Source organism: Oncorhynchus mykiss, chromosome 5 (genome assembly GCF_057628025.1).
Source record: "Oncorhynchus mykiss isolate SJ-2025 chromosome 5, ASM5762802v1, whole genome shotgun sequence".
NCBI classification, from domain to species: domain Eukaryota; kingdom Metazoa; phylum Chordata; class Actinopteri; order Salmoniformes; family Salmonidae; genus Oncorhynchus; species Oncorhynchus mykiss.
In genome coordinates, this window is record NC_143026.1 from 2,722,501 (window position 1) to 2,736,045 (window position 13,545).

Sequence of the window (13,545 nt, forward strand, 5' to 3'; positions counted from 1 at the left end):
CTATGTAAACATCACAACTCCAGTAATATTATAGCTACAAGCAGTACAATACATCACATGAACTTGAGCAAATACTTGAAGTCCTATGTTTTTTATTTTACTCGGCAAGTCAGTTAAGAACAAATTCTTATTTTTAATGACGGCCTACCAGGGAACAGTATGTTAACTGCCTTGTTCAGGGGCAGAACGATACATTTTTTGACGAACCAGGTCAGGGATTTGATCTTGCAACCTCTCGGTTACTAGTCCAACACTCTAACCACTAGGCTGGTTAAATGGGATCTGCCTGGCTGGTTAAATGGGATCTGCCTGGCTGGTTAAATGGGATCTGCCTGGCTGGTTAAATGGTATCTGCTGGCTGGTTTAAAGGGACCTGCATTGTTAAATGGGATCTGCCTGGCTGGTTAAATGGGATCTGCCTGGCTGGTTAAATGGGATCTGCCTGGCTGATTAAATGGGATCTGCCTGGCTGGTTAAATGGGATCTGCTGGCTGGTTAAATGGGATCTGCCTGGTTAAATGGGATCTGCTTGGCTAGTTAAATGGGATCTGCTGGCTGGTTAAATGGGATCTGCCTGGTTAAATGGGATCTGCCTGGCTGGTTAAATGGGATCTGCCTGGCTGGTTAAATGGGATCTGCTTGCTGGTTAAATGGGATCTGCCTGGTTAAATGGGATCTGCCTGGCTGGTTAAATGGGATCTGCTGGCTGGTTAAATGGAATCTGCAGGCTGGTTAAATGGGATCTGCTGGCTGGTTAAATGGAATCTGCTGGCTGGTTAAATGGGATCTGCTGGCTGGTTAAGTGGGAACTGCTGACTGGTTAAATGGGACCTGCTGGCTGGTTAAACGGGATCTACTGGCTGGTTAAATGGGAACTGCCTGGTTAAATGGGATCTCCTGGCTGGTTAAATGGGATCTCCTGGCTGGTTAAATGGGATCTGCCTGGTTAAATGGGATCTGCTGGCTGGTTAAATTTGATCTGCCTGGTTAAATGAGATCTGCCTGGCTGGTTAAATGGGATCTGCCTTGCCTTTTAAATGGGATCTGCCTGGCTGGTTAAATGGGATCTGCTGGCTGGTTAAATGGGATCTGCTGGCTGGTTAAATGGGATCTGCTGGCTGGTTAAATGGGACCTGCTGGCTGGTTAAACGGGATCTACTGGCTGGTTAAATGGGAACTGCCTGGTTAAATGGGATCTGCTGGCTGGTTAAATTTGATCTGCCTGGTTAAATGAGATCTGCCTGGCTGGTTAAATGGGATCTGCCCTGCCTGTTAAATGGGATCTGCCTGGCTGGTTAAATGGGATCTGCTGGTTGGTTAAATGGGATCTGCTGGCTGGTTAAATTGGATCTGCCTGGTTAAATGGGATCTGCTGGCTGGTTAAATGGGATCTGCTGGCTGGTTAAATGGGATCTGCCTGGCTGGTTAAATGGGATCTGCCTGGCTGGTTAAATGGGATCTGCCTGGCTGGTTAAATGGGATCTGCCTGGCTGGTTAAATGGGATCTGCTGGCAGGTTAAAAGGGACCTGCATTGTTAAATGGGATCTGCCTGGCTGGTTAAATAGGATCTGCCTGGCTGGTTAAATGGGATCTGCCTGGCTGATTAAATGGGATCTGCCTGGCTGGTTAAATGGGATCTGCTGGCTGGTTAAATGGGATCTGCCTGGTTAAATGGGATCTGCTGGCTGGTTAAATGGGATCTGCCTGGTTGGTTAAATGGGATCTGCCTGGCTGATTAAATGGGATCTTCCTGGCTGGTTAAATGGGATCTGCTGGCTGGTTAAATGGGATCTGCTGGCTGGTTAAATTGGATCTGCCTGGTTAAATGGGATCTGCTGGCTGGTTAAATTGGATCTGCCTGGTTAAATGTGATCTGCTGGCTGGTTAAATGGGATATGCCTGGTTAAATGGGATCTGCCTGGCTGGTTAAATGGGATCTGCTGGCTGGTTAAATGGTATTTGCCTGCCTAGTTAAATTGGATCAATTCATCAAATTGATCAAAATTGGGTTAGTTTTCAAATTCTTTGTTTATCTCTCTCTCTCTCTCCTATAGCTAATGGCAACGATAGCAGACAGTTTAAAGGAGACCGTTCTCCCTGTGGTCCTTCCCGAGTCCTCCACGTCCGCAAGGTTCCCATCGAGGTGTCTGAGGCTGAGCTCATCTCTCTAGGAGTCCCCTTCGGTAGAGTCACCAACCTGTTGATGCTGAAAGGGAAAAACCAGGTAGGAACAAACATTCTCCAACCAGGTTAAAACCAGGTAGAGCCCTATAGACCCTGGTCAAAAGTAGTGTAATATATAGGTCAGGGCCCACAGTAGTGCACATTTGACCTAGGGCCCATAGGGGTTTTATTATAGGGAATAGGGTGCCATTTGGGATGTATATCTAGTGTCAAGATCATGTGATAGGCCTGATCACAGACAACGATGAGACAGCGTATAGGGGGAGGTCAGAGACCTGGCAGCGTGGTGCCAGGACAACAACCTCTCCCTCAACGATGAGACAACCTATAGGGAGGAGGTCAGAAACCTGGCCGTGTGGTGCCAGATGAGACTGCCTATAGGGAGGAGGTCAGAGGCTTGTCTGTGTGGTGCCAGGACAACAACATCTCCCTCAACGATGAGACTGCCTATAGGGAGGAGGTCAGAGACCTGGCAGTGTGTTGCCAGGACAACAACCTCTCCCTCAACGATGAGACAACCTATAGGGGGAGGTCAGAGACCTGGCAGTGTGGTGCCAGATGAGACTGCCTATAGGGAGGAGGTCAGAGGCTTGTCTGTGTGGTGCCAGGACAACAACATCTCCCTCAACGATGAGACTGCCTATAGGGAGGAGGTCAGAGACCTGGCAGTGTGTTGCCAGGACAACAACCTCTCCCTCAACGATGAGACAGCCTATAGGGGGAGGTCAGAGACCTGGCAGTGTGGTGCCAGGACAACAACCTCTCCCTCAACGATGAGACAGCCTATAGGGGGAGGTCAGAGACCTGGCAGTGTGGTGCCAGGACAACAACCTCTCCCTCAACGATGAGACAGCCTATAGGGGGAGGTCAGAGACCTGGCAGTGTGGTGCCAGGACAACAACCTCTCCCTCAACGATGAGACAGCCTATCGGGAGGAGGTCAGAGACCTGGCAGTGTGGTGCCAGGACAACAACCTCTCCCTCAACGATGAGACAGCCTATAGGGGGAGGTCAGAGACCTGGCTGTGTGGTGCCAGGACAACAACCTCTCCCTCAACGTCAGCAAGACACAAGAGCTGATCGTAGACTACATGAAAAGGAGGGCCGAACACACCCCCATTAACATTGATGGGGCTGTAGTGGAGCGTGTCGAGAGTTTCAAGTTCCTTGGTGTCCACATCACCAACAAACAATCATGGTTCAAACACACCAAGACACTCGTGAAGAGGGCACGACAAAACCTTTTCCCCCTCAGGAGACTGAAAAGATTTGGCATATGGGACCCCAGATCCTCAAAAAGTTCTACAGCTGCACCATCGAGAGCATGGTAAGGCAACTGCTCGACATCCGACCGCTAGGCACTACAGAGGGCTCCTTAACAGCTTCTACCCCCAAGCCATAAGACTCCTGAGCAATCAATTACCCCCTGTATATAGCCTCCACATTGACTCTGTACTGGTACCCCCTGTACATAGCCTCCACATTGACTTGGTACCGGTGCCCCCTGTACATAGCCTCCACATTGACTTGGTACCGGTACCCCCTGTACATAGCCTCCACATTGACTTGGTACCGGTACCCCCTGTGTATAGCCTCCACATTGACTTGGTACCGGTACCCCCTGTGTATAGCCTCCACATTGACTTGGTACCGGTACCCCCTGTATATAGCCTCCACATTGACTTGGTACTGGTACCCCCTGTATATAGCCTCCACATTGACTTGGTACCGGTACCCCCTGTATATAGCCTCCACATTGACTCTGTACCGGTACCCCCTGTGTATAGCCTCCACATTGACTTGGTACTGGTACCCCCTGTGTATAGCCTCCACATTGACTTGGTACCGGTACCCCCTGTATATAGCCTCCACATTGACTCTGTTCCGGTACCCCCTGTATATAGCCTCCACATTGACTCTGTACCGGTACCCCCTGTGTATAGCCTCCACATTGACTTGGTACCGGTACCCCCTGTGTATAGCCTCCACATTGACTTGGTACCGGTACCCCCTGTATATAGCCTCCACATTGACTCTGTACCGTAATACCCTGTATATAGCCTCCACATTGACTTGGTACCGGTACCCCCTGTGTATAGCCTCCACATTGACTTGGTACCGGTACCCCCTGTATATAGCCTCCACATTGACTTGGTACCGGTACCCCCTGTATATAGCCTCCACATTGACTTGGTACCGGTACCCCCTGTATATAGCCTCCACATTGACTTGGTACCGGTACCCCCTGTGTATAGCCTCCACATTGACTCTGTACCGGTACCCCCTGTGTATAGCCTCCACATTGACTTGGTACCGGTACCCCCTGTATATAGCCTCCACATTGACTCTGTACCGGTACCCCCTGTATATAGCCTCCACATTGACTCTGTACCGTAACACCCTGTATATAGCCTCCACATTGACTCTGTACCGGTACCCCCTGTGTATAGCCTCCACATTGACTCTGTACCGGTACCCCCTGTATATAGCCTCCACATTGACTCTGTACCGGTACCCCCTGTATATAGCCTCCACATTGACTCTGTACCGGTACCCCCTGTGTATAGCCTCCACATTGACTCTGTACCGTAACACCCTGTATATAGCCTCCACATTGACTCTGTACCGGTACCCCCTGTGTATAGCCTCCACATTGACTCTGTACCGTAACACCCTGTATATAGCCTCCACATTGACTCTGTACCGTAACCCCCTGTATATAGCCTCCACATTGACTTGGTACCGGTACCCCCTGTATATAGCCTCCACATTGACTTGGTACCGGTACCCCCTGTATATAGCCTCCACATTGACTTGGTACCGGTACCCCCTGTGTATAGCCTCCACATTGACTCTGTACCGGTACCCCCTGTGTATAGCCTCCACATTGACTTGGTACCGGTACCCCCTGTATATAGCCTCCACATTGACTCTGTACCGGTACCCCCTGTATATAGCCTCCACATTGACTCTGTACCGTAACACCCTGTATATAGCCTCCACATTGACTCTGTACCGGTACCCCCTGTGTATAGCCTCCACATTGACTCTGTACCGGTACCCCCTGTATATAGCCTCCACATTGACTCTGTACCGGTACCCCCTGTATATAGCCTCCACATTGACTCTGTACCGGTACCCCCTGTGTATAGCCTCCACATTGACTCTGTACCGTAACACCCTGTATATAGCCTCCACATTGACTCTGTACCGTAACACCCTGTATATAGCCTCCACATTGATTCTGTACCGGTACCCCCTGTATATAGCCTCCACATTGACTCTGTACCGGTACCCCCTGTGTATAGCCTCCACATTGACTCTGTACCGGTACCCCCTGTATATAGCCTCCACATTGACTCTGTACCGGTACCCCCTGTGTATAGCCTCCACATTGACTCTGTACCGGTACCCCCTGTGTATAGCTTTGTTATTGTATAGTGTTACTTTTTATTACATTTTTAACTTTAGTTTATTTAGTAAATATTTTCTTAACTCTATTTCTTCAACTGTATTGTTGATTAGAGCCTGTAAGTAAGCATTTCACTGTAAGGTCTACTACACCTGTTGTATTCAGCATTTCACTGTAAGGTCTACTACACCTGTTGTATTCAGCATTTCACTGTAAGGTCTACTACACCTGTTGTATTCAGCATTTCACTGTAAGGTCTACTACACCTGTTGTATTCAGCATTTCACTGTAAGGTCTACTACACCTGTTGTATTCAGCATTTCACTGTAAGGTCTACTACACCTGTTGTATTCAGCATTTCACTGTAAGGTCTACTACACCTGTTGTATTCAGCATTTCACTGTAAGGTCTACTACACCTGTTGTAGTCAGCATTTCACTGTAAGGTCTATTACACCTGTTGTATTCAGCATTTCACTGTACGGTCTACTACACCTGTTGTATTCAGCATTTCACTGTAAGGTCTACTACACCTGTTGTATTCAGCATTTCACTGTAAGGTCTACTACACCTGTTGTATTCAGCATTTCACTGTAAGGTCTACTACACCTGTTGTATTCAGCATTTCACTGTAAGGTCTACTACACCTGTTGTATTCAGCATTTCACTGTAAGGTCTACTACACCTGTTGTAGTCAGCATTTCACTGTAAGGTCTACTACACCTGTTGTATTCAGCATTTCACTGTAAGGTCTACTACACCTGTTGTATTCAGCATTTTACTGTGAGGTCTACTACACCTGTTGTATTCAGCATTTCACTGTAAGGTCTACTACACCTGTTGTATTCAGCATTTCACTGTAAGGTCTACCTACACCTGTTGTATTCAGCATTTCACTGTAAGGTCTACTACACCTGTTGTATTCAGCATTTCACTGTGAGGTCTACTACACCTGTTGTATTCAGCATTTCACTGTGAGGTCTACTACACCTGTTGTATTCAGCATTTCACTGTAAGGTCTACTACACCTGTTGTATTCAGCATTTCACTGTGAGGTCTACTACACCTGTTGTATTCAGCATTTCACTGTAAGGTCTACCTACACCTGTTGTATTCAGCATTTAACTGTAAGGTCTACTACACCTGTTGAATTTGGCACATGTGACAAATGAAATGTGATGTGATTTAATGTGGGTCTACTGCATGAGATACGGAGGTCCAGATGCCAATTCAGACCAGAAGTAGGAGACTTTGGAGACGTCCCAAATGGCACCCTATTCCCTATGTAGTGCACTACTTTTAATGAGGACCAGGACAGGGTTGGAGGGTTCAACATTTTCAAGTAATCAAGGTTAATTGGAGGCTAGATAAGGAAGTGCCCTGTCTCCCCACATTCTGCTCAATGGCCCTTTCCCATTCAAATGGAAATATAATATTAAGACCAGAGTAGAGGTACTACATGTTCTAGATGTTCTCTTTATTTTATTTTATTTATTTAACCTTTATTTAACTAGGCAAATCAATTAAGAAGAAATTATTATTTGGGGGACCTGGGATTAAAAATAAATACATACAATATCAATATAGGACAAAACACACATCACAACAAGAGAGGCGACACACCACTACATAAATAGAGACCTAAAGACAACAACATAGCAAGGCAGCATCACATGACAACACAGCATGGTAGCAACACATGACAACACAGTATGTCAGCAACACAACATGACAACAACATGGAAGCAGCACAACATGGTAGAAGCACAAAACATGGTACAAACATTATTGGGGCACAGACAACAGCACAAGGTAGAGACAACAATACGTCACACAAAACTGATGCATGCTCAATTCTGATGCATACTCGTTATCGTTACTCGTTATCGTTACTCGTTATCGTTACTCGATATCGTTACTCGTTATTGTTACTCAATATCGTTACTCGTTATCGGTACTCGCTATCATTGCTCGTTATCGCTACTCATTATCTCTTGCTCGTTATCGTTGCTGGCTATTGTTACTCATTATCGTTACTCGTTATCGTTGCTCACTATTGTTACTCCTTATCGTTACTCGTTATCGTTACTCGATATCGTTGCTCATTATCGGTACTCATTATCATTACTTGTTATCGTTACTCGCTATCATTACTCGTTATCGCTACTCATTATCTCTTGCTCGTTATCGTTGCTCGCTATTGTTACTCATTATCGTTACTCGTTATCACTGCTCACTATTGTTACTCCTTATCGTTACTCGTTATCGTTACTCGATATCGTTCCTCATTATCGGTACTCATTATCATTACTTGTTATCGTTACTCGCTATCATTACTCGTTATTGCTACTCATTATCTCTTGCTCGTTATCGTTGCTCGCTAATGCTACTCATTATCTCTTGCTCGTTATCGTTGCTCGCTAATGTTACTCATTATCGTTACTCGTTATCGTTGCTCGCTATTGTTACTCCTTATCGTTACTCGTTATCGTTGGTCATTGTGTATTTATTATTACTTTTCTATTAATTCTCTCTGCATTGTTGGGAAGGTCCAGTCAGTAAGCATTTCACTGTTAGTCTACACCTGTTGTTTACCAAGCATTTCACTGTTAGTCTACACCTGTTGTTTACCAAGCATGTGACGAATACAAATTGTACTTTATTTGATACTGTCCAATTTATATGTATCGATTGGTTTCATTTCCCTGTCCAATTTTTACGGCTTAATTGGTTTGATTAGGTGTCATAAGAGTTCTACCAGGCAAAGAGTTCAGCATCTCATAATGTCTAACAGTTTAGCTGAGATGAGTCTGAGTGATTCTTATTCAATACCATCCAAGTCATATGATGCTCCACTGCACGTTTTCCTGAATCAGTTTCGTTGTCCCTATAGTATTGTCTCTTGAAGAAGCCAGAAGGACAACAAAATGACATTGCAGATCAGATGTTAACATTTGTAACACTGAGACGACTAGAGGATTTTATGAGAATCCTAGGCGACTGTAGCATCCGTAAGAAATGATCGGGCCAGTACCTACCTGGCTAACACGCTGCTGTCTTCTGAAACAAAACATGGTCGATCACTACGCAGCATCATTCTTATTCAACAGTCTCACGTTCCACACTACGTTAATGAAGTGAGATCAGGGCAGAAAAAATACCACGTTCAAAATAATTGAATTGAGATGACATTTTCTGTTAACACTAATATCCCCCCTACTACGTTTTCCTTTTCCCCTATAGCTTTGTCTTGTACTAAGTGTCTAGCATGAGTGTCTTTGTGTTCCCTCCCTAACCAACCAGGCTTTTATAGAAATGGCTTCTGAAGAGGCAGCGATCACCATGGTGAACTACTACACCACAGCAACACCTCACGTACGCAACCAGCCAGTCTACATCCAGTACTCCAACCACCGCGAGCTCAAGACAGACAACCTGCCCAATCAGGGGGTGAGTATAGTCCAACCTGCCCAATCAGGGGTTGAGTACAGTCCAACATGCCCAATCAGGGGCTAAGTACAATCCAACCTGCCCAATCAGGGGCTGAGTACAGTCCAACCTGACCAATCAGGGGTTGAGGACAGTCCAACCTGACCAATCAGGGGTTGAGTACAGTCCAACCTGACCAATCAGAGGGTGAGTACAGTCCAACCTGCCCAATCAGGGGGTGAGCACAGTGTTACCTGGCCAATCAGGGGTTGAGTACAGTCCAACCTGACCAATCAGGGGTTGAGTACAGTCCAACCTGACCAATCCAGGGTTGATTACAGTCCAAACTGACCAATCAGGGGTTGAGGACAGTCCAACCTGACCAATCGGCTGAGTCCACCACATGTACAGTACATGGTCCTTGCCCTGAACAGCCACTGTGTCCCAAACAACATCCTGTTCCCAATGGGCCTCTACTCCTACCCCTACCCTCTCCTCCTACCCCTACCCTCTCCTCCTACCTCTACCCCTACCCTCTCCTCCTACCTCTACCCTCTCCTCCTACCTCTACCCTCTCCTCCTACCTCTACCTCAACACTCTCCTCCTACCCCTACCCTCTCCTCCTACCTCTACCCTCTCCTCCTACCCCAGTTACAGGTTATACTGTAGGTTATAGGTTATACTGTAAGTTATAGGTTATACTGTAGGTTACAGGTTATACTGTAGTTTATAGGTTATACTGTAGGTTATAGGTTATATTGTATGTTACAGGTTATACTGTAGGTTATAGGTTATACTGTAGGTTATAGGTTATACTGTAGGTTACAGGTTATACTGTAGGTTACAGGTTATACTGTAGGTTACAGGTTATACTGTAGGTTATAGGTTATACTGTAGGTTATAGGTTATACTGTAGGTTACAGGTTATACTGTAGGTTATAGGTTATACTGTAGGTTATAGGTTATACTGTAGGTTATAGGTTATACTGTAGGTTATAGGTTATACTGTAGGTTATAGGTTATACTGTAGGTTACAGGTTACAGGTTATACTGTAGGTTACAGGTTACACGTTATACTGTAGGTTATAGGTTATACTGTAGGTTATAGGTTACAGGTTATACTGTAGGTTACAGGTTATACTGTAGGTTATAGGTAATATTGTAGGTTACAGGTTATACTGTAGGTTACAGGTTACACTGTAGGTTATAGGTTATACTGTAGGTTACAGGTTATACTGTAGGTTACAGGTTATACTGTAGGTTACAGGTTACAGGTTATACTGTAGGTTACAGGTTACACGTTATACTGTAGGTTATAGGTTATACTGTAGGTTATAGGTTACAGGTTATACTGTAGGTTACAGGTTATACTGTAGGTTATAGGTAATATTGTAGGTTACAGGTTATACTGTAGGTTACAGGTTACACTGTTGGTTACAGGTTATACTGTAGGTTACAGGTTATACTGTAGGTTACAGGTTATACTGTAGGTTATAGGTTATATTATAGGTTGCAGGTTATACTGTAGGTTACAGGTTATAGGTTATACTGTAGGTTACAGGTTATAGGTTATACTGTAGGTTATAGGTTATACTGTAGGTTATAGGTTATACTGTAGGTTATAGGTTATATTGTAGGTTATAGGTTATACTGTAGGTTATAGGTTATACTGTAGGTTATAGGTTATACTGTAGGTTATAGGTTATACTGTAGGTTACAGGTTATACTGTAGGTTATAGGTTATACTGTAGGTTATAGGTTATACTGTAGGTTATAGGTTATACTGTAGGTTATAGGTTATATTGTAGGTTATAGGTTATACTGTAGGTTATAGGTTATACTGTAGGTTACAGTTTATACTGTAGGTTACAGGTTACACTGTAGGTTACAGGTTATACTGTAGGTTACAGGTTATACTGTAGGTTATAGGTTATACTGTAGGTTACAGGTTATAGGTTATACTGTAGGTTATAGGTTATACTGTAGGTTATAGGTTATACTGTAGGTTACAGGTTATACTGTAGTTTACAGGTTATACTGTAGGTTATAGGTTATACTGTAGGTTACAGGTTATACTGTAGGTTACAGGTTATACTGTAGGTTATAGGTTATACTGTAGGTTATACTGAAGGTTATAGGTTATACTGTAGGTTACAGGTTACAGGTTATACTGTAGGTTACAGGATATACTGTAGGTTGCAGGTTACAGGTTATACTGTAGGTTACAGGTTATACTGTAGGTTACAGGTTATACTGTAGGTTACAGGTTATACTGTAGGTTATAGGTTATACTGTAGGTTACAGGTTATAGGTTATACTGTAGGTTATAGGTTATACTGTAGGTTATAGGTTATATTGTAGGTTACAGGTTATACTGTAGGTTACAGGATATACTGTAGGTTGCAGGTTACAGGTTATACTGTAGGTTACAGGTTATACTGTAGGTTACAGGATATACTGTAGGTTGCAGGTTATACTGTAGGTTACAGGTTATACTGTAGGTTACAGGTTATACTGTAGGTTACAGGATATACTGTAGGTTGCAGGTTACAGGTTATACTGTAGGTTACAGGTTATACTGTAGGTTATACTCTAGGTTACAGGTTATACTGTAGGTTACAGTTTATACTGTAGGTTACAGGATATACTGTAGGTTGCAGGTTACAGGTTAATCTGTAGGTTACAGGTTATACTGTAGGTTACAGGTTATACTGTAGGTTACAGGTTATACTGTAGGTTACAGGATATACTGTAGGTTGCAGGTTACAGGTTATACTGTAGGTTACAGGTTATACTGTAGGTTATACTGTAGGTTACAGGTTATACTGTAGGTTACAGTTTATACTGTAGGTTACAGGTTATACTGTAGGTTACAGGTTATACTGTAGGTTATAGGTTATACTGTAGGTTACAGGTTATAGGTTATACTGTAGGTTATAGGTTATACTGTAGGTTATAGGTTATATTGTAGGTTATAGGTTATACTGTAGGTTATAGGTTATACTGTAGGTTACAGTTTATACTGTAGGTTACAGGTTACACTGTAGGTTACAGGTTATACTGTAGGTTACAGGTTATACTGTAGGTTATAGGTTATACTGTAGGTTACAGGTTATAGGTTATACTGTAGGTTATAGGTTATACTGTAGGTTATAGGTTATACTGTAGGTTACAGGTTATACTGTAGTTTACAGGTTATACTGTAGGTTATAGGTTATACTGTAGGTTACAGGTTATACTGTAGGTTACAGGTTATACTGTAGGTTATAGGTTATACTGTAGGTTATAGGTTATACTGTAGGTTATACTGAAGGTTATAGGTTATACTGTAGGTTACAGGTTACAGGTTATACTGTAGGTTACAGGATATACTGTAGGTTGCAGGTTACAGGTTATACTGTAGGTTACAGGTTATACTGTAGGTTACAGGTTATACTGTAGGTTACAGGTTATACTGTAGGTTATAGGTTATACTGTAGGTTACAGGTTACAGGTTATACTGTAGGTTACAGGTTATACTGTAGGTTACAGGTTATACTGTAGGTTATAGGTTATACTGTAGGTTACAGGTTATAGGTTATACTGTAGGTTATAGGTTATACTGTAGGTTATAGGTTATATTGTAGGTTATAGGTTATACTGTAGGTTATAGGTTATACTGTAGGTTACAGTTTATACTGTAGGTTACAGGTTACACTGTAGGTTACAGGTTATACTGTAGGTTACAGGTTATACTGTAGGTTATAGGTTATACTGTAGGTTACAGGTTATAGGTTATACTGTAGGTTATAGGTTATACTGTAGGTTATAGGTTATACTGTAGGTTACAGGTTATACTGTAGTTTACAGGTTATACTGTAGGTTATAGGTTATACTGTAGGTTACAGGTTATACTGTAGGTTACAGGTTATACTGTAGGTTATAGGTTATACTGTAGGTTATACTGAAGGTTATAGGTTATACTGTAGGTTACAGGTTACAGGTTATACTGTAGGTTACAGGATATACTGTAGGTTGCAGGTTACAGGTTATACTGTAGGTTACAGGTTATACTGTAGGTTATAGGTTATACTGTAGGTTACAGGTTACAGGTTACAGGTTATACTGTAGGTTATAGGTTATACTGTAGGTTATGCTGTAGGTTATAGGTTACAGGTTATACTGTAGGTTACAGGTTATACTGTAGGTTATAGGTTATATTGTAAGTTACAGGTTATACTATAGGTTACAGGTTACAGGTTATATTGAATGTTACAGGTTATACTGTAGGTTATAGGTTATAATGTAGGTTACAGGTTACAGGTTACAGGTTATACTGTAGGTTATAGGTTATACTGTAGGTTATAGGTTATACTGTAGGTTATAGGTTATACTGTAGGTTGCAGGTTACAGGTTATACTGTAGGTTACAGGTTATACTGTAGGTTACAGGTTATACTGTAGGTTACAGGTTACAGGTTATACTGTAGGTTACAGGTTATACTGTAGGTTACAGGTTATACTGTAGGTTATAGGTTATAC

At 43.2% G+C, this 13,545-nt stretch overlaps 1 protein-coding gene across 14 annotated transcripts in view; it reads left to right on the forward strand.

Annotated features, from left to right (window-relative positions):
• The window catches only part of LOC110524924 (polypyrimidine tract-binding protein 3), a 102,768-nt gene that overhangs the window by 54,291 nt on the left and 34,932 nt on the right, over positions 1-13,545 (forward strand). For 9 of the 14 annotated variants that reach the window (XM_036976560.2, XM_036976559.2, XM_090233578.1 and 6 more), the window contains 2 exons: positions 2,056-2,225; positions 8,899-9,045. In XM_036976560.2, the coding sequence (XP_036832455.2) occupies positions 2,056-2,225; positions 8,899-9,045 (317 nt within the window). The remainder of the gene's footprint in view (positions 1-2,055; positions 2,226-8,898; positions 9,046-13,545) is intronic. The other 5 variants (XM_090233585.1, XM_090233584.1, XM_090233583.1 and 2 more) reach the window with 1 other exon arrangement.